The 25381-nt window shown below is 27.7% G+C and overlaps 1 protein-coding gene across 3 annotated transcripts in view; it reads left to right on the top strand.

The window, feature by feature from the left end:
- The first annotated feature begins 7380 nt into the window (after positions 1-7380).
- The window catches only part of LOC129958244 (transmembrane protein 8B-like), a 33644-nt gene continuing 15643 nt past the window's right edge, over positions 7381-25381 (top strand). The window contains exons 1-7 of one of the 3 annotated variants that reach the window (XM_056070549.1): positions 7381-7536; positions 11561-11723; positions 14923-15127; positions 16501-16625; positions 20720-20979; positions 22231-22544; positions 24737-24954. In XM_056070549.1, coding sequence (XP_055926524.1) covers positions 7473-7536; positions 11561-11723; positions 14923-15127; positions 16501-16625; positions 20720-20979; positions 22231-22544; positions 24737-24954 — 1349 coding nt within the window. In that variant the 5' untranslated portion in view covers positions 7381-7472. The remainder of the gene's footprint in view (positions 7537-11560; positions 11724-14922; positions 15128-16500; positions 16626-20719; positions 20980-22230; positions 22545-24736; positions 24955-25381) is intronic. The other 2 variants (XM_056070547.1, XM_056070548.1) reach the window with 2 other exon arrangements.

Here is a 25381-nt window from a genome sequence, read left to right as displayed (position 1 = left end):
AAATAGGAAGGGAAAAAAAAGTAGACAAAAAAAGGACAGATTTCATTTTCACATTATCGTGTACGTACGTAGTATACAGAACAAAAGTATTGCAATCATCAAAAAATTCGAACTCCTGATTTTCATGAATTTTCAAATTTCAAACCTCCTAGAGTCCGAAAAACCCATTTTTGAAGTTATATCTGTCTATCACTCTTTTTGTTTGCCTGCGAATGCCACAGTTCAAAAACGTTTTGAGCTAGATGGATGAAGTTTGGAATGTGCTCATTACACTAAATTTCCAAATTTCTATCAAATTTTGAGTTATAATTATTCAAAGGAAGTTTGTCTGTCTATCTGTCCGAATACAAGTGAATACAATAAATGTAACGCTTACAAAGCTAGATGGATAAAATTTATAAGTATATTCCGTACATATATATAGAGAGAGAGACTGTAAAGTATAAATATTAAATCTATACTTTAATATCTAAATTATAGATCCGTATGAATTTTTTAAACCAAATCTGCCAAAGAATTGACTGTCTGTCGGTCTGTACATTCGCATGCATGTAAATGTGATAACTCAAAATCTCAACAGTTCAGATGAATGAAATTTGATATGTGATCTTGTTACCATAATTGTAGTTTTGTATCAATTTTGGTTTCAAATGGGTCGACAACAAGGCATCCAAAATGCATATTCGGTTTTCATCAAAACATGCTCATGATGACATGCTTTAAAACATGAGACAAAAAATACTCATGCGCAGAACTCTGATAATAAAAATCTGAGCCTGCGTCGCGTTCACGGCCTTGCTCAAAGTACGCAATTTTTATGCGAGGAGAGAGAAATAATACTTTTATTAGGGGGTGAAAGAGAAAATTTCGGGGACACCACCCCCTACTATTGAATTATATGCTATCATATGTATTTACAAACGAATGAAACCCAAAATCTGATACAGAACTATAGTTTTAGTAATACGATCACATACCAAATTTCTTTAATGTAAAGCGCTGTGTTTTTAAATTGTCACTTTTACATGCATGTCAAAGCACAAACCAACAGACAGTCATCTCGCTTAACGGATTTGGTTCAAAATTTGATATGAATCTATACTTTAAATGCTAAATGTACACCAAATTTTATCTAACTCTTTACATTTTGTAATTATGTATTCACCTGTACTAAGACAGTCAAACAGAAAGATAGACTTCCTGTAAATGAATGTAGTTTGAAATTTGATTTTAAAAAAAACTACAAATTTAATGCAAAAAAAAACCCCACAAAATTTTATCTATCCAGCTCAAAGCATTTCTGAGTTACCATTGTTCACCGATTCACACACAGACAGATATAATTCCAGAAATTTATTTTTCGGATTCAGAAAGGTATAAAAAAAGTTTTATTTTACAACGGGAAAGTGAAAAAGAATAGTTTCAATTTAGATAATATGCTCGCAGGTTTATTATTACCTTCAAAGAGAGAAAGCTTTCTTTTTTGTTTTCTTTATCTTTTCATATCCTGGTTAGCTTTGTAAGCTTCTCAATCTCAAAGTATTTCTGAATTACCATGTTCACCGATTCACAGACAGACAGATATAATTCCAGACGGATATATATATATATATATATATATATATATATATATATATATATATATATATATATATATATATATATATATATATATATATATATATATATATATATATATATATATATATATATATATTGCAATTACAGTATTTTACGTCGGGAAAGTGAAAAAGAATAGTTTCAATTTAGATAATATGCTGAATGATTCACAGAAACAGCTCAGACGATTACTAATATTTGCAGGTTTATTATTACCTTCAAAGAGAGAAAGCTTTCTTTTTTGTTTTCTTTATCTTTTCATATCCTGGTTAGCTTTGTAAGCTTCTCAATCTCAAAGTATTTCTGAATTACCATGTTCACCGATTCACAGACAGACAGATATAATTCCAGACGGATATATTTATATATATATATATATATATATATATATATATATATATTGCAATTACAGTATTTTACGTCGGGAAAGTGAAAAAGAATAGTTTCAATTTAGATAATATGCTGAATGATTCACAGAAACAGCTCAGACGATTACTAATATTTGCAGGTTTATTATTACCTTCAAAGAGAGAAAGCTTTCTTTTTTGTTTTCTTTATCTTTTCATATCCTGGTTAGCTTAGTAAGCTTCTCAATCTTTATCTCATTTTGTGTGTCAGAAAGTGGAGCAATCTATACTTTTTTTTTTTTAATTCCTTTCATTTAACAAGTACGATAAGATAAATAGTGGTCACACATTCCTATGATTATTTCTTTACAGCTTGGTAAATATCTCAGCGTATTTCACTCATATTTAATTTTTTAGAATAATTTACTTTCTTCTGATTTTGCTGCAGAATGATTGTTATTATTCATTTTATTTTGAATTATTTCACTATAATTTATTATGAATAATTATACTTTCACTTTTCACCATTATTGTTTATAAAAGTACAATTTTTGTTGTTGTTATTTGGATAGGCTGCAAACTTCTTATTTGACAATTCCTCTTGTGATTACTTTCCCTACCTTGAAAAAATTTCGCGACCCCATTTTCAGATTTTGTATTTATTATTTTTGCAATCCCAAGAATTAATGCAGTTAACAATTAAGCACATGGAAAAACATTAAATAGAGACAAATGAAAAGTAAATTTGCTTAATATGGTTATACGTATTTGGACCATCTAGGTAGGACTTTTATTGTAACCTTAATTCTATTAAATATTTGAATCTTAAAACGAGCAGTTTATGTTCTAACACGTAAATATCGTTTTTGGAATCATTTTTTACAGAAAGCGTTCAATGGATGCAGTTAGAGAATAAATGTTTTTGCTTAGATTCCTCAATTAAATACTTTAACAAAAGACTTATAATTCTTACACAGTTTTAAAACGCTAAGAACCACACTGATTACGCAAATCTCACTTGTGGGACCAATTTTTGCTTTTTCAGGAATTTCTTTAAAAAAATGGTTTATTATGATTATTTTCTTGTTGGTTTACATACACACATATTTATGTAATAATTTCAATTTATCCACATTTTAAAGATAATTATGTCCTAATTACACAAACTCAAGTTTAAACTATCCCATCTTCTCAGAATCAGATGATAGCAAGTTTCCTGCTATTATACGAAGCTTGCGAAGGACAGAAATTGTAATAACTTAAATTAATTTAAATTTATCTGCGTCCTAAAAAGAACTATTTCCTAACTACTCGAAATGGGATTTCGCATTAACTTCTGAGTTGCGAGAGCTCTTATTTTCCCACACCGAATCTAGCACATACCGAATTCAAAATATTTCTTCAGTTAAATTCCCATTTGAAATTTTAAAAGCTCAAAATACTATCCCACAGTATCTTTTCCATGCTTTCTGCTTTCTTATTTGGGTAATACAGATGCTTTGTTTAGCTCCAACAAAGAAATTTTAAAACGCATCCTAAAAATTGAAATCTTCTGGTAATAATGAAGAAAAAGAATAGAAACGTGATTTCCAGCTATCCATACATTTTCTCCTTTTTCAAGAACACCAATTTATTAATTTATGGGAGATCACATTGTTCTAAATTTATGTGGAGCCAAATAATCACCAATGGGCGTTTTCAATTTTATGTAGATTCATATAGGAAGACGTCTATTGCTATGGCTCTCATGACAAGACTTCGGTAAAATTACTTCAGTTCCTCACCGATCATGGTCCTTAGAACAAAAACCACCCTTCGTTCAAAAGTTTATATATATGGGTATAATGCTTTGCCCATTTGATCCTGTGAACAGGATAACTAGAGTAATTTTGTTTGGATTTTAACTGGCTTGGATAATGTTGTCAGAAATGTTGAAATCTCTGGCGAATTCATGAATGGCCCATCCAGCTCAAAGCGGATGAAAATGGTGGGGGTTGAAATTTTCATTTCGCTATAACTTTCTTAATATTAAAGATAGAAAAATAAATCCAGTTAGCCAAATTAACGCTTCATTAAGACGAACAACTGTTGTATTTAAAATTTTTCAATAACTGCAATATCTTTGCAGTTAAGGGCTGAGAAGTAATTTTCAAGCCCTAATTTTGACTGTTTCTGACATCAACAATATATACTGCCAGATAGTAACTCGTAAAGGAATCTACCTTTGCCTTCCAGCTTGTCAAGAGAAATTTTCTTTTCCTTCATTTAAGATCTTGAAATAAAATTACTAGTAAGGCTGACGAAGAATTAACTGAGCTAGAAAATCTGTCTAATATCGAAGATTGTAAGACGATGCTATGCTTTAGAGCTTACTATTGAATTGGAAGAAGATGCTCAAGAAAAATAAACCTTCTTGTATTTCCTTCCAAATATGAAAACGACAAACTTTTTGCCTTAAATTCATAATTAGGATTCAAGTTCGCAAAATGAAAATGATACTACAGGTTCACAAGAATCCGATTATTTCAGTGATGACATGGTTCCTCTGATCTGTCTTATAAATTTGGGAACTTGTGGCTGGTGACAGGAACAGTTTTGCTTTGACTCCTTCATTTTCATTGAATAATTGAATTCGCTCGAAAATAATGATAAATGCAGTTATAAGATATGCAAAAAACCAATATACGTTTTATGTATCCAAATATATGAAACAAATAAACTGCAGTAAAAATTTATGTTCTAATTAAATTTTGAAAAAACTTTCGAAAATAGAAAAACATTTAATTTGCTCACTCCAGTTCAAGGTATAATGTATCTTGTGACCGAATAATCTGCTCATAAATGCAAAAACCATGTAAAATGTCTCCGCGAGTGAAAACACGGCGCTAAAAAACACAGATGTGAAATGTAAAGAGGTAATCAGACGGTTCGAATATAGAAATTGAAAAGCTTATAGGCGAGCAAATGGCACGCTGCATCTTAAGGTAAGTGTCAAAATATTTTATTGTATTTTCAAAAAAAGAAACTCTTCGCTACAATTCACTAAAATAGTATGAATATAAAACGGTATTTTTTTTTTTTCGTTCAAAAATTTCATATTGGATCACAAATAGTTGCATAAATTGGATTGTTCAAATCAGAGATCATTCTATCGAACTAGAAAAAATATCTCTAAAAGCAGGAATAGGAAATGAAAAAAGCCAAATCCAAAAAATGCAATAAAAGTTTATCAAATGTTCAAAAACAGCAAAATTAAGGTTATATGATTTTGTATCAAAAGTGAGAAAACCAAAGAAATGATACTGCGTATAAAATGCTATACTTGGCTCCATACATTATGTTCTGATGTTAATTTGAGAATTAAAAAATACTTCTGCTTTCAATTGTTCTTAAAGAAGTTCATGGTTTTAATTTCGAAAACCAGTTTCTTTGATTTAAAAATTTTAATTAATTATCTTTGTTTTAATAATTTTTCCTTAAAAAGCAAACAGTTTTTTAATGGCAAAATTCAATGAAATAGAGAGTACAAATATTTGAAAATACTGGCAAAATTGCCATTTGAAATTAATTCCAAAGTATTTTTGTACTTTATAAAAGGAAATCAGTCCCCTGTCAGATCCTGAATTACTTGCATTCACTTTAAATCAGCCTTGAAATTAATCCTTACGGACAGGTCATCTTTCGAAGTAGGAAAAATATGATAAGAGAAAAAGCATACCAAGTGTGTCCAGATAAAAAAAGAATATGGTTGTACTTATTGTTCTTTTTTAGATTGTGTTTTTAAAATAAATCGCACATTTCTATAAATTTTTTAAGTTTTTTTTCCCCCTTTTGTACCACACATTAACTTAGACCATATTTACATTGTCATACTACCATTTGAGTTTGATATATTTGGAGATACAATGATATTCAGTAGCTCAAACAATTGAGAATACATCTTACTTTTACTTGATAAATCCAACTTTCAATATTAATAACACATTAACAAGAGATGCAAACATGTTTTTATTTTTACATATAACAAATGCTTTACACTTAAAAGTAAAAATTAGGAATAATCAGCGGAAAACTTCTATAGTTTCAGAAGCATTTTAAATAAATAAATACAGATTTTTACCTCAAAAAATTGAGAATATACCAATGAAAATTTTGTAATATTTCACATACAAAGAAAGTGTCAATATTCAGTTGCATGTTCTTTGATTTTTAATATCCTTCAGACGTCGTGATATCGATTCTACCAACTTTACCCCATTCTTCTTGAAACACTTGTTTTAATGGGTTTTGTTTCTAATTTTATGTTTTTGGACAGCTGTTTCGAATACAACTCATAGATTTTTACGAAATTGATGTCGAAGGACTGTGGTGGTGGTGTGTACTAGCTGTTTGCAATGAAAAAGACACCACATCTTGACATTATGTGTCGTGTATTTGGGATCTTTGTAGTGCTGAAATATAAAATTTGCCTCTAAAAACAAATTTTTATCATTTTCTTCTGCATTGTTGTGGAGTACATCTAAATAAACTATACGATTCATAATGCCATCTATAAAAACTAAATTTCCTATCCCGTTTGAAGCCATATAACCTCAAACCATGGCAAAGGTACTGCCACGTTTATTTGTAGGATGAAAAATTTTTGGATCCAATGCGGTATTGGCTTTCTCCATATGGTGCGATTGCCGTCACTGCCGAAAATGTTGAATTTACTTTCATCACTAAATATAACTTTCTTCCAAAAATTATTAGTCGTCAACTGATGAGTTTTTTCAAAGTCCAAATGTTTTTTTCTGATTTAGCAAACAGATGAACAGTTTCTTTCTATCCAAAACGCTTTTCTTTTTAGAAACTCAACTTTTATATCCAACTTGAAATCTGATTGAATGATTTTTTTTGAGATAAATATACTGTTGTATCACATTAGGGATATTGTGGAAATTTTGAATTTAGATCAGATGATGAGAAAAGGAGAAACGTCTAGTCCACGACTGAGTACTCAGAGTTAGGTACTAATAAGTGGAATTTGAATCTGCAATTATATAGTCGCATCAAATCTCATTCCATTTTGTATTTACAGAGGAAGTTAATCGGAACCTTCGTTTCTCTAACTCTGCATTCTAATTTGCATTAAACAACCATAATCTTATTCCTTAAAGGAAAATTTGGAATTGCCTGTTTCTTTTGAAGGAAAAGATCTAGAAACGATTTGATGCAACAAAATATTGTACGACATTTAGCACTTTAGGTGTCGATCAACATCAAAGCATCACTTTCCGTTCATATTTTAAATCTTATTTTAATCTGGCATCTAGAGGTTTGCATTACGTGGGAGTAACATTAATTTGATAACAAAAATACGTTGAATCCGAAATATTATCTACAGAAAAACCACTTCTACTGTCTCTTCTATTTACTATTTATTGTTTTTCTGTTCGGTTTTTCACTCTTTTAGATTGTGATCAGACAATTGTTATTCAGTGATGCTAAAATAAGTAATAAACAATGATCATTACTGAAATCTGGATTCTCTTTCTTCTCTTATTTTTACAGAGAGAAGTGAATTCTGGTAGGTTTTCATTTCTTTCGTAATACATCGACTGAAATTTATTTTATATTTGTTTGTTATCTGATAAAATATTTGATCTGAAGGAAAGAATCCCTTTTTTTGTGTTCGAGACAATATATAATTATACGCATTTTTTTCCCTCACATTTTAAGAAGTTGAGATGAAAAGATATGAACATTTAAAGTGTGAAGTAGATTCAAGACATTTCCTTTATTTTCTATGAATTTTAATTCCCATTTTAAAATTTTTCATTAATATTTAGGATTTTTTTTTTGTGTGTGTGAAGATTAATTTTGCATTATATTACCTCTTGCTGAAAATTTTTGAATATTTTAAAATTATATTTTGTAATTGATATGTAATACTGCTAATGGAATTATTAGATACTAAATACATACTCAAATTGTAAGAAATTGAGATGAAAAGACATGAACATTTAAAGAAAAATAAAATGTGAAGTAGATTCAAGACATTTCCTTTATTTTTATGAATTTTAATTCCCATTTCAAAATTTTCCATTAATATTTAAGATGTTTTTTTTTTTTTTTTTTGTGTGTGTGTGTGTGTGTGAAGAGTAATTTTGCATTAGATTACCTCTTGCTGAAAATTTTTGTATATTTTAAAATTATATTTTGTAACTGATATATAATACTGCTAATGGAATTATTAGATACTAAATACATGATATCTTAATTGCCTTTCTTTATATTTAACCCTAATGTCAGGACTGATAACATAATTCATTTTAGATTAATTATATTTTTTCTTTCTTCCTCCTTTGATAAGGAAGTCCTTTTTAATCAAAAATTTTAATAACATTTCTTAACACTATTATTAATTATATGATATATATTTATAAATAATTTGATTTGAATATGAGTTTAAAATCTATCTTTTATGACTTATAGATTATTATTTTGGGATTTTCTGAATAAATTATCTTATATATCTAATAGAAAAATTTGGCATAGATTAAAAAAGTTTTAAAATTATGAAGTGTAACTGAAGATGTTTATTTTTCCCTCTTAACCCACATAACTTTTCCAGTTTCATGAGTTATTAGATATATTTTCTGTTTATATAAGAATTAAGTGAGTTCAGATCTATATATATATGTGTAATATGATGCTTATTTATTTATTTACAAAATTCTAAAATCAATTTGCCTTTTATAATTATATATGAAAATTATTTGCGGATAAATTTCTTACTTATTAGCTTATTTGATTTTAAACTATACTATAACTAGGGTATTAAAGAGGTTATTTCTGCCTACTAAATTAGCCTTTTTATATCCTATTTGTCATATCCTTTGAAGTAAAAACCTTACACTTTCAAATGAAAAACTATCTAACTTTTTATGTGTAAGACTTTCTAACCTTTAGAAGTCTTAGCCCTTATGTTAAATCATATTGAGTAAAATTCTTTCTTTTTTTTATTTGATGGCTGTTTTTAAAAATTTATCCTTATAAGAATATTCTGTACTAAATAGTTTGGTAGCTGTTTTTTTTTTTTTTTTTTTTTTTTCTTAAATTAAAAGTATGTACTAGTTTTAAGTAGATTTTTTTTTATCATATTCAGGATAATACTATTAAAAGAAACTCTGAACTTTATCCATGAAACAGATAAAAAAAATGCTGACCATAGCTAAACTGTTAAAATTTATCAATAGCACAAGAGTATTTTCATCATTTGAGGTCTTATCTTTTTAAGTACAGAATTCCAGCATGAAAAGAGGAAATACAAACAGCTATTTAATTTTACTGAGAAAATTCCTAAAGCTATTTTTAATATGTTTTTTTTTATCTTATTTTGTAATTCTGAAAATTCATCATTTTTTTACAAAACCCTGTTCAACATCGGTAATATAAAAGAGTTTTGATGTAATGTAATTGGTTAAGTTTGATTTATTTTTTTCTATTATAAAAGTCCATAATACAGTTCAATCTAATGTTTTGATATCATATGTGTGAAAAATCCTTCATAGTTTGTTGTTATGAGCATAATAAAATATAAAATGCTAAACACTGAATTATTATGTAATTCCATAATAAGTCAGTCAGAAAATGTCTGTATTTTATTTATTTACCTATTAAATCCATCAAAATTTAAATAATATCAGAGAGTGTTTAGCATTCCATATCTTATTATGTTAATAACAGCAAACTTGGATTTTTTAAATATAGGGTATCAAATTCAGTTACATTAGGTTGAACTGTATTATGAACTCTTATAGCAGGAAAAACAAATCAAACTTAACTAATTACAATTTAGAGAGAAAATGTTATTATTTTTTTAAGCAAAATTTTGTACTACCTCTATACGTGAATGAATACTTGTGAGTTAAATAATATTTTGTTTATTTCAAATTTGCAATAAATTTACATTTTGAATAATTACATGAGATATTTGTTATGTATCTAAAATGCTTTTAGACTTGAATTTCTGTTTAGATGTGGAAATAAAGTAAATAAATTTATACAAAATATTACTTTATCCCTTAACTGGGTACATGCGGTCTGTGAGACCGCTAGTGATAGATTTTCAGTTACCCCTATTCTATTTTTAGCTCAATTGAATGGATTGACCCTGTAGCTTCCTGTTTGGTGACCTTCAATGCACGTGCACTTTTTCAACCGATTTCAGCGGATGCTTTCTAAAATAATTCAGTTATTTCTTTAAGTGTGATCTCTAAGACCACATCTCCCTGTTAGTGTCCCAGTGATAAACAAGGCTTAGCAGATGGCACTAAAACTGGGGTGCCAAAATATCATCCAATTTACTGATCCTATTATAAAGCAGTGCTCCAGACACTTTTAAATGAAGCAGGAAGTTATTTTAGTGATAAGGATAATTGTTGAAGAGTTTTTCGATGAAAGTTCACATTCAACTGATTCTGATATGTATGTTTAAACATAATTAATATTTCTAATTATAATGTATTTTGAAAAATTTATAAAATATATTAATATACCAAGATATATATATATATATATATATATATATATATATATATATATATATATATATATATATATATATACACAAAATTTATTAGTTGATTTTTATACTAGTTCTTAACCTGTATGTTTAAAATGCCCTCGAAAACTGTGCTATGAAAGTCGCGCAAGCCAATCAAAAAAGGGCCAATTTTACCCATTGTCAATTTTTTTTATTTTTCATATAATTGTTGAATTTTACATTATATTGTCTTCTCTATACCTTCATATACTGTAAAATTGAATATGATTTAAAAAGTAAAAAGTAATATGTTTTTCCAAGAATATTATTTATTGTAACATGTAATTTGAGAAGAAAATGTATGTTCCAATGCATTTACTTTTTTCAATGATAATATATTTTGAAAAATTTCTAAAACATATCTATATATCAAGAAAAATGTCTGCAAAATATTTTGGCAGTTTTTCATACTAATGCATTCATTAGTAAATTTAATTTGAGTATAAATGAAATGCGGTCTCGCAGGCACCTCCCCAGTTAAGTCCTAAAATTTCACCTCCCCAGTTAAGGGTTAAATAAAATCAGCTTTGTTGTTGGAAATGATTTTGATGTAAAAATTTCAATGCATTACAAGCTTATACATTATTTAAGGAGGTTAATAACTTAAAGTACATATTTATTTCTTTGAGAGTGTTAGAGTATGTCTTTTTTTTAAAAAAAAGTTTTTAAAAACAAATGCTATCATACATAAAAGGGTTATTATAAAGTCAAGATACTCAACTATGAATTTTTAACTATAATAATTAAAAGTTAGCTGTAATATTAAAATTATATGGAGAAAATCTTGCAAGAAAGCATATATATGATATTGATAGGCTTTATTATAATAGTTTCAAGTTTGAAATATTTAGGGTGAGAAAATTTGCTGCAGGATATATAAATCTTTTAGAAATTTAACATAATAAGTATTATTTTACATTATGATACCATATAATCCACTATAAATAAATATCAGTCATTCAATGACATATTAACTTTTTTTCTTTCTTTAAATTTATTTTAGATTCGCTTCAAACTCAAATATTGGAAGCTCGTCAACTTTTTCCTTTCCGTTCATACAAAGATGTCCAGTTATTTCATTACACCATTCCAGTGCAAGTTACCTTTGCATCTTTTCAATACAAAGCCAATGGGAGTTTCCACTGTCCATCTAAAACTGTTGCTGTGTAAGATTAAAAAAATTTTTAATTTATTTTAATGTGTTTTCTAAAATGTCATGGCAGTGATGGCTTAGTTGTTATAATTGTGAAGAGTATCTAAACTTTCAATTTTATATTGCACAGTAGTAGTGCATAGTTACTTTACATTTTTGCAATATCTTATTAATTTTGAATGATTTAACTTGCAATTAATAAAGTAATTTAATTATATTTTTTAATTTAAGTAGATAATTTTTGAATAGTTAATCATAATAAGAAATTTAGGCTCAAAACTTTTGTCCTTAATTCTTTTTTCTGAATTCATGACCTTCATTTATAAAGATTTACACAGTTAGGGTTGAAAACTAAAATAGATGCAAATAATGCAAAATTTGCATTAATTATTTTCATATTCATATACAAGTAAAATTTTATAGTAAGCATTAAGCCTAATTTTTAGCATTATTATAATACTTATTAATCATTACAAAAAAATTGCTTAAAAATGAAATGATATTTTATTTCACTGAAGACATTGATAACTTGTACCTTGATGTTCATTTATTTGCTAAGAAATGTTTTATTCATTGAAGTTAATGCTGACACTTGTGATTTGTCTTAATTCAATGGGCCTATCCAAAAATATTCACTTTTAAAGTTGAAAAATGGAATTCAACTCTGATTTAATAATAGAAATTGTCAAAATGAAAAAGAAAGCTAATTTACTTTTTCCATTAAATCTGTCTGGGGATACATAACAATGTTTATAAATGTGAATGCACTTAATGGTAACTCCTAAGAAATTTGTTTCTTCTAAGTTGTAGGCATTTTATTCTTATCCCAGATAAGTAAAAGAGAGAGATATTAGGGTAACAGACATTTTCATAGTAGTTTCTTTTTTGCTGCTGTTTGAGATTCATTAATAGTGTGGAATAAAATTATACAGATTTATTTTAAAAAAACAGTATTTAACTGCAGTAAATAGCTATTTTAAATTATTTTTTTTTATTTATCATTAATTCTTCATGATCTTATTTAGTTTAAAATTTTGACTATTACATAAAAAGTAGTTCTAGTAAAATAAATTTGAAATCCCTTGTTCTTAATAGATGAATAAAACAGCCTCAAACTCATCAAGAAAGAAATTGTATGACTAAGATTGTTTCACATCAATAAAAGACTGCTTCAAAACTGCTGCAGATTAAAGCTTAAGTGCACTAGGGGTATACCTGGAACTCCAGAATAAAGCTGTGTTTCTTCTTCTGTTTTTAAATATAGATTGGATTTAATAATATATTATTGGATTTAATAATATATTATTGGATTTAATAATAAACAATTAAATTTAACAATAGATTAAATCCATCTTAATTGGTGTAAAAGCTTAGTCCATATACATCAGTTATTCTCTTTCTCAGACTTGAGAAAATTATCCAATCATCATTAAGAAAACATTTTTTCATGGATCTGTGATACAATGTTCTATGAATAGAATGAATAATGGTGTTTCAATGAATATCTGTAGTAATTAGTAGTGATGGATCGTTAGATAAAACCCCTTACTAAACCTGCATTCTCCTGCATTCATTTGGCTATTTCTGAGGTTGAAATTTCTTCTCTCAATATCTTTCCACTTGCCCTTCATACTTTTGTTTGACAGATATTCAGTATCATTTGAGGATACTCATCAGCTTTGAAAATCATTGTTTTAGTATCATGCTTAGAGAATTTTCTCTTATGTGTCAAAGAGTTATCCTATTTTAAAACAAGTTCTCCTTTATTTTAGTTTCAGTGTCTAGCATTAAAGTAATTTTTAAAAATTTCTGTAATATATGCCATGATATTAGAATATTATTTAAGAATATCTTTTATTTTAATTTGTGAATCATACATAAAGCATAGTTTAATAATTATATTTTGCAACTTAAAATGTAAATTGTTAAAAAAATTAAGGCAAATTGGCATAAACTTGTTCTTTTAATTTAAATGAAAATAGTATAGTTCATTGATAATAAAATCTGTATATAAATTGATGTAGATTCCTTTTCCTTTATACTATAAAGAAGAAATTATTCCGAAATAATGTAAATATTTATATATATGAATTACAAGCATAAATTTAAACTTACTGAATTCATAGGGTAATCAGTGAAGATTAATTAATTAGCTAATTAAAATCATTCAGTTTCACTATTATGAAATGGAATTCTTTTTTTTTAAATATAGGTACTAGGATTAAAAGTCTGCAAAATTATTTTATTATAAAATGTCATAGCTCATAAATTGAAATTTGAAAGTATATGTATGTATGATGTTTTCAAAATGGCCTTAACTCCTTGTTTAAAAATATACTTATATTACTGTGAATTGTTATGTTACTGTTACAAAAATAACAATATCGTTAAATCTGTAGTTCTTATAGAGCTCTTCTATCTCCAATGTTGTCTCAAGAATTATTTTTATTATGTTTGTTAGTTAAAATCATTTATATAGAAAATTATGTTGGATTTTTGTTATTGGTTATAAATATATGATAAATGAAATATAAGTGAATTAATTAATTAAATTTGTACTCTGAAAATAATTGGTGGTGCTGTAATTTTTTGGGATCTGTATTCAAGCCACTCCTGATTTTTTTATATGTAGTAAAAGATAAAATAAAGATTTTGCTATTGCAGTTAAAGTTGGCTAATTTGAAAGATGTTCAGCTATTTAGTTGTTACTATGAATAAATGTAACTCTTGAAATAATGAGAGAAGAGGTTGTTTTTTAATTTTTTAATAAAAATGATAATAGATAAATGATAAAAGCAATAAGCACTGTTCAAGTGCTTATTACTTTTATCTTTGAAATCTGATTATCATTTGGAGGAATGCACATGATATGGATAACTGATTATTATCCACTGTGAATACAAATGGTTGTAGATTAATTTTTTGTTCAAATCCATACATTTTTGCTAGTATTACTTTTTTATTACTAAAAATTATATTTAGGAATTATATTTTGTAGTCTAAATGATAACTTTAATAAGAAATGTGTCATAATTTAAGTTAAATTAACATTTTTCAATTATAGCAGAATTAGTCAATTTTGCTGTGATTACTGTACGGAATTTTCATTGATTGTATTATTTTTATAAAAATTTCAGTCAGTTCTAATATAATATTTGAAATATTATTTTGCAAAACTTGTTTTTATCTATTTTAAAAAATCTATTTTATAGATATTTACAATATGGAAGTTATCCTGTGATGAGCCTTCAGAATTCAACCTATCCAGATTTCTTTGCAGTTCACCGCTTGTTTTTACATGATATCACCTTAAAATCTGATTTTGTTCCAGTAATGATCAATATTACTAATCCCCTTCCTGGAAATTGGTATGCTGCTGCATTTTTAATCGAAAACACTGATAGAATTGCCCAGAAGGTTTGTATTATATGCATATCATATACCTATAAAATTAAATGATCACACACTTACACATATACACACATGAAATAATGGGAATGATGTTGAAATGACAGAGACATTTCAAAGTAGATGGTAGTCATTAATGAAATACAAAAATCCATTTATTGTTATCTTAACAAATTATTAGAAATGGATGGAAGATTAAGTTAAGATCTTTAAAAGGTTTTTTGACTGAGTCTAATCTATGGCTGTTGTTTAAATCCTATGCTCTAAATATCATGAATTATGATATAGCAGGAAAGAGAATGTGGGAGTTGCAGTCATAGTTTTTAAATTTTTATTATAAGAGAATCCCTGGGTTTTTGCTGTATCACCAGCTTTATGGGACTTGCCATGCTAGCGGATAAGGCAGTCTTATCTTTTAATACTGTAGAGAAAGTTAACAATTTGCTTGATTGATAAATTAAAATAAAAGTAGTTAAGCTGAATGAATTTACTGTTAAAATTAAGTAGCTTTAAAATGAATGTAACCCCAGATAAATTTAATTTATCAAATATAAATGAACTTAGTATATAGTTTCATATTAAATAAGATTATGTACCATAAAGAGAGTAATTTAAATAATATTTTTGGTAATGAAACCTTTCTTATTTGTTTGAAATAATCTGCATTTTAAACAGCTATAAATGTGATACAAATAAAGTATTATAATAGTGTTGTATTCGTTTCTTATAATGAGGGATTATGTAATTCTATCGGCATTTATCATTTAAAATTATTTTCTATTTTTTCTGTGTTTTTTTTTATCTACATCATTTTTTGTATAAAGTGCTATATTTTATATATTCTTCATTTCAAAATGCTTTTATTTAATTTGACTTGTTCATGTTTGTAATGATGAAATTTTTTTTAATGATTTTTTTTTTGTGTGTGTACTTCCTGCTGTGCTGGGGGTTTCAAATTTTGTACACTTGTGTATTCTCAATGACCATGAACTATTTTCAGAACTTAATTATTGATTAATAATTAATTTAAATTTTGATTCCTTACTAATGTTGTATTTACTAATGAATTTGTGAAACTATAGACTTCAGGTTTAAATTGTAAAAAATTGTTTAAAATATTAAAATCTGCTATTTTGTGCACTAATACAAATATATTTTTAAAACTCGTTTTAAGTTAAATTTTTCTATTATTTATTTCTAAATAAAATTCAAAGTCTAACTAAAATATAGCATATTATACTTGTAATAATATAATTTTTAAGATTATGATGTTTATATTTAAAATATATTGATGTTCAACAAATTTTTAAAAATATCACAGCAATAAAATATTTGATCATTGTTTTTTGTATTTGCTGAATTTAATTTGTTTCAAATTGTAGGGTCTTTTCACTCCATGTTTGAGCTGGCTTTCTTCATCTTTGAAGTTCAATGCAGCTGAAGATGTCATTAGTTTGCTGCAAGATACTGAAATTACTCAAACGATTTCATCTGTTCAGATGTATAGGTATTATAAATAATAATTAAAAATTTTTTTTATAATCTCTTACTTGATGAATTTATATATTTCTCTTTATATTTTAAATACTATTTTAATGCTTCACATTTATAAAACATCATGGTCCTTTATATGTTTTTTCCCTATTTCAGATTATGCACTTTTGGCACAATATCACTTAATTTTGGTTTCTTTATATTGTTAGTATGGCATCAAACATCATTAACTGGAATAAACTCAGGTTTCCAAATTTGTAACTCAGACTTTTATTCAAACATATCAAGTACACATCTATATGTGTGCCCTCACATTTTAATATTTACCAGTTTTAGGAAAATTTGCTTGTTCTATTTTTTTTTTCATTCAAATTAATGTAAAATGTTGTAGTTAAAACCTATTTTGCTGACAATGTTGATAAACTCCATATTTAAGAGTTCATTGACAGAAACATTTGTGAGAATTTGAAGCATATTTATTTGTAGGGTTATTTATTTGGCTGTAGCAAATAAATAATTTAGGGGAATTATAATTATTGTACCATATATACTCATCTTTTCCCTCCAAATTTTATATTTTGATACAGAAAATTTTGCAAGAAAAAAAATAATAGTACAGCTCCAAATTTCTCTTACTGAATAAAAATATTAGTTTAACTAATGATTATGGAAAATTCTGCATTTTAAGAAAGTTTTAGGCAAATGATTATGATTTTTATGCATATTATTTAAATCTATCAAATAATATGCATAACGCCGTTCAACGAAGCCACGGAATTCATCCGAATCGTCCGGATATAATTACCAATTTTCTCTCTCTTTTGTTGTGATGGATTGAATACCCATGGTGCTTATTTTCTTCGTTAGAGATGCTCTTCCAGAAGGGTTTGGGGGGGGGGCAGGAATTTTTTCTAAGATGCCTTGAAGGATGTCCAAGTGTACATTTGCTTAACAACTATCAGCGAAGCTGAGATCTTTTGTATAACGACCCCTTGATAACACAGGATGAGGTTCAGGTTTAATTTGAAGGGGTGTGTATGTGGAATTTTTTTTATCTTTGAATGATGAAACTCGGGTCTTCCAGTATTCTGAGGTACCTGAACTAAAATGATCTTAGAAATGAGAGGTTTAAGCAAGCCATTATTACTTGAATTTATGATGGAATTGGTTACCTATATATATTCAAACATTATTAAAAATTGCATAGCAAAACAATGTTAAGTGTCATGGATTGAATACCCATGATGTTTATTTTCATTTTCATTGTATTATTGAGTATTATGAGTATTGAGTATTATGAGATTTTAGTCCTTATCAGTCTTGTGCATTTATAAAGAAATTATTATGATTTTCTTTAAAGAATAATCTTCCTTGTATATTGTTTTCTTGTGTGTTTCTTTATTATCTGTTTTTTATGAGATCGTTTTCTTTATGATCTGGAGATATGCTTGCATTTGAAGATTTCAATTTATAAAACATAATTTAGTTATCTTAGTGCTTATTATCGTAATAATTTATGGTTCGAATATCAAATCTCACCTCTTGAATTTGAATTGCTATCTATTTCTATAATTTTCATATCATTTTTGAATGAGCTGTAATGTCTTGAAATAATTGAGTTCATCATCTAATTAAGACATAAATCATATGCATTTTTAGTCTATTGCCTATTGAAATATTTAGATTAATGTGACACTAACTTTAAGAAAGTAGTCAGAGGTTTTTTTACTTTAATCACTAAATAGAAATCTATTTTCTCTTTTGAACACTTTATTCATTGATGTTTTGAAAATTTAATAATAATAAATCAATAAATATTATTAAAAATAATGTTTCCCCTGTTACGAATAACATGCTTTATTTATATTTAATAAATTAAAAAAAATAGTAATATCTGTTTCATTTTGGTTTTGTCTTATTTGCAACTTAGAACTTCTCATATTTTAGTGGTCTAACAATTATAATATATAAGAATAATTAAGTATAATATTTTTTGGTCGTATAGACAGAATAAGAGTCGAGGAGGTCTTTCTCATCAGAGACATTAGCCATCAGAGTATTTATATCAGTATTAGCATTATAGACAACACTAATCTTAATATCCAGGGTATTAGAGTTTTCTGGAGAAGTAAGCCACTTAACATGTACCATCCGCCAGATCTCAAGAGTTTATCCAATGAATTACAAGATATATTATCTGCTGGAACCATTTGCATTGGCGACCTTAAGCTAAACACCAAGCTGGGTGTTTATCCAGTGCAAATTCTAGAGGAAATGAACTGATCAACATGATTGATGATAAGGGCTTCAAAATTCTTAACGATGGTACTCCTACTCATTACTCATATAGTTACAACTCCAAAGAGGGTTTTGATATTTCTTTTGTTAGCCCTCAACTTGCTCCATCTTACAAATGGAATGTTTTGGAAAAAGTAAGATCTGACCGTCTTCCAATTTTAATGGAACTAAATAGGATGCAATTAGCGTACACCATCAGTGAAAAATGCTGGAACTTTAAACACGCAGACAGGCAATCATTCACAAGTTTTATTGATGATAAAATCAAAAAGAATCCACTTACCGATAATTTTGACACTAATTGGTCTACTCTAAAAAAGATAATAATTGGAGCTTCTAATTATAACATTCGTCGAGGAAAAGTGAAGACAAAAAGCCCTACCTAACCAATAAGTCACCCTCACTCTAGCCTCTGCTAGAGGAAATGAGGCAAAGAATTGAGGGATGACAACAGAGTGTGGTTAGAGTTAAATTAAATAAAGTTAATTCAGAATTAAAAAGGATGTATACATAAATTAAGAGAAATAAATGGAATGAGCTTTGTGATAGTTTTGACTCAAGATCATCCAATTGTAGATTTTGGAAGTTGATGAAAAATATTAGTAAAGAATGACCTCAAGCTGAAAAATGTAGCATCATTTAGTAAGTACAAAGATGGAAATATAGCCCCAAACGGTGAACAAGTTGCTAACATTATAGGCATGCATTAGCAGAATGTAAGTAGACAGAATTTTATTCACAACGACAGAAGTGTTAAAATCAGGGATAGTAATATTGTGCATGCTTGTCATAGCAGCGTACAAGATGTAATGCCTATTTTCAACAAGGACTTCATTATCCAGAAACTAGAAGCTGCAGTCTCAGAAACAAGCATCAATAAATCTCCTTGACCTGATGGTATTCATTTGCGAATTATAAACAGTTTGGTCCAAAGAAGGAGACAGAGATTCCTGTATATTATAAATGATTTCTGAAGGATGGGGTAGGTTCCCCGTGAATGGAGGAAAGCTATTATTATCCCTATAAGAAATCTCTCCAAGGAAGCTTAATTCTGTAGAAAGTTTAGACCAGTTGTCTTGACTTACATAGCTTGCAGAGTTACAGAAAAATTGATTTTAAAAAGGCATACTTTTTTTTTAAATTCTCACAATCTTTATTCGAAGGAACAATATGGATTTAGAGAGGGACACAGCACAATAGATCAAGTGTTTTACTTCTGTCAGAAGATGATCAGGGGGTTCCCTGACTCTTGATTGTTGAAGGCAGGATCAGATCTACTACTTTCTCAGTGGGCACTTAAGAACTATGAAATATTCTGAGGTTTCTAAGTGCTTCGAAGTCAGCCCCTATTATTTTACGGAAGAGGCTTCACATGATCATATTTTTATTTGTCTGGGCTTCTCCAGGCAGGATCTTATTTGCAATCCATTGTTAGTATTGAACTTCTTCAAAGTGCACAATTTCATAGACGATATAGTTCTGCTGTTCTTAGGGTTGTGCAACAACACAACACACAACAACATAGATGTTAAAATATTTTGAGAATTTCATTGTGAAAAGAAGATTTTATTTTCTGTAATAATAGCTGGTAAATATTAATTAATAATAACTGGTTAAATTTTCAATGATCTGTAAATTTCTGTGTTAATGAAATTATTTTTGAAGTAATTCTATGAAAACATTGACAAATAATGTACCCATTTAATATTTTGTCATATTATGAATTGCATTTACATTGTTATATACTCTTTTAGAATTTCAATTAATCTTATTCTATTGTCTGAGTAAATTCTTAAATTTCTCTATTAGGTTTTTCGCTCTCAAAAATAGTTGGAGCAGTGTAATATTCCTAACCAACTGTTCTTCACAAGGCCCATGTCCTGTCACAATTAGAGCTCGGCAGTTAGGACTTCCTTCTGCTAATGATACCAATACATTACAAGTGGATTGTGGTGCTTCTGACGATTGTTCCTTGAAAATTACTCCAGCTGCTAATAATTGGAATTACTTCACCGTCGAGAGTTCTCTGCCTGGAATACTGCATTTCAATTTAAATATTCAGACTGAAAGTAAGCTTGTTTCACTCTCGTTGTGTTATTAATTATAAAAAGAAATGTACACTTTGCACATCTATGATGTCAAAAAGCCATTTTCTATTCATTTTTCTTTATTCTATGTATTTGAGTGGATGTCAGTTAAATATGCAGCACAATTTGACAGTTCTTTAATTTTTGCTAATTTACACCTGTTTATAGAATGATTTTATTATTTAATATATTTCTTAACTGGGATTTTATGAAATTAAATAATGTTAAAAGTTGATTGAAAGCTTTCTCAAAATCTAATACTTTCAAATATGCATGATTCAAAAAGATTATAAGCTTAAGTACTGTATATTGTTTTGCAATCGAAAAATCTTATTTTAATCAAGTATAAAATAAAAATGTATACTTGTTAACTACAGTAGACTCCCGATTATCCGCGGGCAGGTTATCCGCGGTGCGGATTATCCGCGCCTGCCGCACAAAGTTTTTTTTTTTGACCGATTTTTTTAAAAAGATGCAGTTTTACAGTTATGCTTTTGTAATTACATAATAAATTACAGTATTAAAACAGTACATATGTATTAATTTTTCTGTGTATCCTTGACGCCTCTCGTAAATACTAAGCACTTTTCTGTTTTCATTAACAAAATGCATTTTAGGTTGGTCAGTTTTAAGTGATATACTAAAATATGAAGCCTTAGTTAAACATTTCCTGCTGTTTATTTTACGTTTTATTGTACATAAAACGATTTTTCAAAGTTGGAAGGACTGTTTTCTTTTTTGCTATACCCGTTTTTAGCTTTTTTCGTATTATCCGCGATTTTTGTTATCCGAGGCGGCCGCGCCACCCAATTCCGCGGATAATCGGGAGTGTACTGTATTTAATTTTTTAGATGTTTCTGGGAATAATATTTATGTGGTTTTGTTTAAAAGTGAATCATGATTTTTCAGTTTGCTTGAATTTAATGAATTAGATACAAATTCCTTTATCAAACAATATTGTATATGCAAAGGAACCAAAATAAGATTTCGGCTTTTAAGCGTATACCGCACCATCTAATCGTTAACCCTTTTCATTCCAAATTAAAATAAGAAATACATAGAAATGCAGATTTCTCTGATGATACCATTTGGTATAACTGAGCTGGAAAGAGCTAATTGTAAGCAATTGCACCCCCCCTATTTTTTGTGTTTTTTGTATCATAATTTTTCAATTATTTTATTTAAACAATACTTTATATACACTTAGCAGCTGAAACTTTGTTTTTATCATAGATTGTAAAGATTTGTTTCCTGTGCCTGACGTTCAAGAACAACCTAGTGATATTGCGGAGAATGATACCAGTTTTAATAACAATTCAAATAAGGTTTTTCACAACACTTTGTGTTGGCCGAATATTCCTTTAATTCGCATTTCACTTCCTACAAATTTGGCCTTTGAATACAATCTTCCTCCAGAAGAAGAAGATGCATATCCTTTCATACTAAACATTTCCAATACCAAATACACTCTTACAAGTTTTGATGTACTTTCAACTGTGGATATTGGTGGAACTTTGGTTATTGAATTGGCAGTGTCCCCTTTCATGGTAATTTTATTTCTTTTTCATTCAACAAACTTAAATCAAACATTCATTTTCTCTAATTGTTGATGTACAAGAAATAAATATTTTTCCGATTCTTATTTGTATTTCTAATCTAGGAATTTGTGTCATATTATTTTAATTAAGAAAGACCTTTATCTATTTTTTACCTATTCTTAAATGTCTGAAAATAGAAGGATTTTAATATATTAATGAATGAATGTGTTTATTTTCAATATTTTTTAATGGTCTTGGAAGCAAATTGTTTTCTAATAATTCTAATTTTATGTTTCAGCTGGGAAAGAATTTTTTTTCAAGCTAAAAAGTACTTTGTACAATAATTATGTAAGCTTTTTTGCTGTTTGAAAACATCTGAATAATTATTCGTACAACAATGACAATTTGTAAAATTCATTTTCTTTATAAGCTTATTAATTTCTTTTTATACTTTTTTAACATATGCTTTATCAGTTGCTCTGGTTCCTAGTAAAATTTTTTGGCTTTTTTACTTTTTTTTCAGTTTAAAATTTAAAAAATTGGTATTTCACTGCATTATAAATCATTTTATCTCTTCGATAGAATGATAAGTTTTATTTATGACTTAGATTTTGGAGACTTTCAGATTTTGTGAATAAAAATCATTATTTATCAAAAATATTTTTTTAATCGATGTATGTGTTTGTAGCCTTTTAAATAATTTCATTATCCCTTCTTTAAAATTATTTTATTTGATACTTTAATCGTGCAAATTTACTAATATTGTCCCGATTTCATTGTCTATATTGGATCTTATAAAAAGAAATGGAAATCAGTTTACTCTATAATATATTCTAAGTGCAGAAAAATCCCTTCATATATAATCTTGCCAGCATAATGAATAAGGTTTTCTTTCATTTTTTTCTTTTTTTTTTTTTTGTATGTGTAAACCGTTTATCCAAGTACGGTTTATTTTTTAAATATAAGTATTATTTGATGGTTACGTAAATAGTTGTACGATCATTTCATTATTCTTTTCAGGACATGGTAATATCACTTTATCTGTGTAATATATTGATAAGGGCAATTCTTACTTAATAATTTTTAATTTTTCAAAACTTTTCAAATTTGAGAAGAAAAACTATGTATCTTCGCATATTTTTTGATGGGTAAGCAGATGGTGTCTTTAGAAATTCTCAAAAGGGCCAGAAAAAAAGAAATTCCCTGGACACTGTTTTTTTTCTGTTAAACAAAACTTTTTCGTTTTGTGTAATTTTTTCTTTCTCAGTTAATTAATTTTTATTGTGTGAATTCACAAAGAAAAAGAAAAATCTATTCGTATCACAAAATCTATATTTCATACAAACACTCACTAATACAAAAGATGTTTATAGCTGTTCTTTTTTATTGGAACTCATAATGATATATTCTTAAGGCATTAGTTTGGATTGGTAATCAACAATTTAGAACATCTGTCATTGGCACAGATCACCGGCGATTTTCTGTTCGAAATTCAATGACATAATTTAGATGAAAAGTCTGTATTTTTAATGTTTCCTGGAAGTTGCCTTGTTAATCGTCTGTAAATTTGCCATGGATATCTCGATTGATATTGGTATCCATTGGACATAGAGGGAATTTTTCATATTTCACTCTTATTTGACTATATATAAATTCTTTTTAGTAGACAAGCTTTATGTATTTGTCCTGTTCCTTTGTGATCTGGCAAATGTTATTTCTTGAAATGAAAATACTTAAATGCAGAATTGAACTCATCATCTCTCTCTTTTTTTTACAGCAGTTTGTTTTATGTCATGTTTATTTTATCATCTGTAAAATATAGAAGATCAAATATTAATTTAAAAAATGTATTAGCTAAAGTTTCTTTCAACTCTATTCATGCAATATAACGCTTTTGTTATGATGGAAGTAATCAATTGCTGGTAACCTTTTATTGTAATTAACATGAATTTGAAAATGTATAATAGGTTTTTTTTTACATACAATTTTATTACAATTGCGCTACATTTGTCTAATATAAAAAGAATTTCATTTTTCAATTTATTATGGAGGTGTTTAATTCTATCGTGATTTTGTGTTAAGTTTTAAGAATTTGGAGTTCAAAATAAGCATTTGGAAATATTTGTGTTCTTTAATTATATGCATTAATTTCTTTGTTAGTTTTCAAGGTTTTAAGTTAATTAGTGTTAATTTTTTTATAGAATCTTTCACAGAATAATGTATCAGTATCCGGTTGTTTGTCTTATGGAATAAGACCAGATTCAGAAGATATAGATTGCTCTGATGGAAGATTTTTAGCTGCTAATACAACGTCATGGGAAAACCGCTTGTCTACATTATTCGTACCTTATCCTGAAGCTGGAATTTGGTATTTTCGTTTGAAAGCTCGCTGCTATGCTTCAAATTTTACAAATTCTAGGTGAGAACATGCAAAGCAGTTATGCGATTTCCTTTTGTTTGAAAATTTTTCGGAAATTATTGTAACTATTTCTTTATTTCTTTTTATATTTACCATTTTATCAGATATAAACATTTTCAACATTGATATTTTCTTTTAATATATATAGAATCGATTAAAACATAATTGTGAGGCTAATTATGATTCTAAAGTCCTCATACATAAAATTGAATTTTGCTTTATCCAATTTATAGAGTATAACAATACTCTATTGCACTTTATGCAGTAGAATGTGAGTATCTACCGGTTGAGTTCAGGACTAATTTGAGTACCTGCTTAGTTTTAGCATCTAATGTGCAAATCATAAAAAGAATGGTAAAGTATTATTTAGCTTCATTTTTCCTTCACTCTATATGTGTTGTGTTGCAAGTGATTTTTTTGGCCTACA

Source organism: Argiope bruennichi, chromosome X1 (genome assembly GCF_947563725.1).
Source record: "Argiope bruennichi chromosome X1, qqArgBrue1.1, whole genome shotgun sequence".
Taxonomy (NCBI): domain Eukaryota; kingdom Metazoa; phylum Arthropoda; class Arachnida; order Araneae; family Araneidae; genus Argiope; species Argiope bruennichi.
Note: the sequence above shows the minus strand (reverse complement) of the source record. Positions and strands in the feature narration are given on the sequence as shown.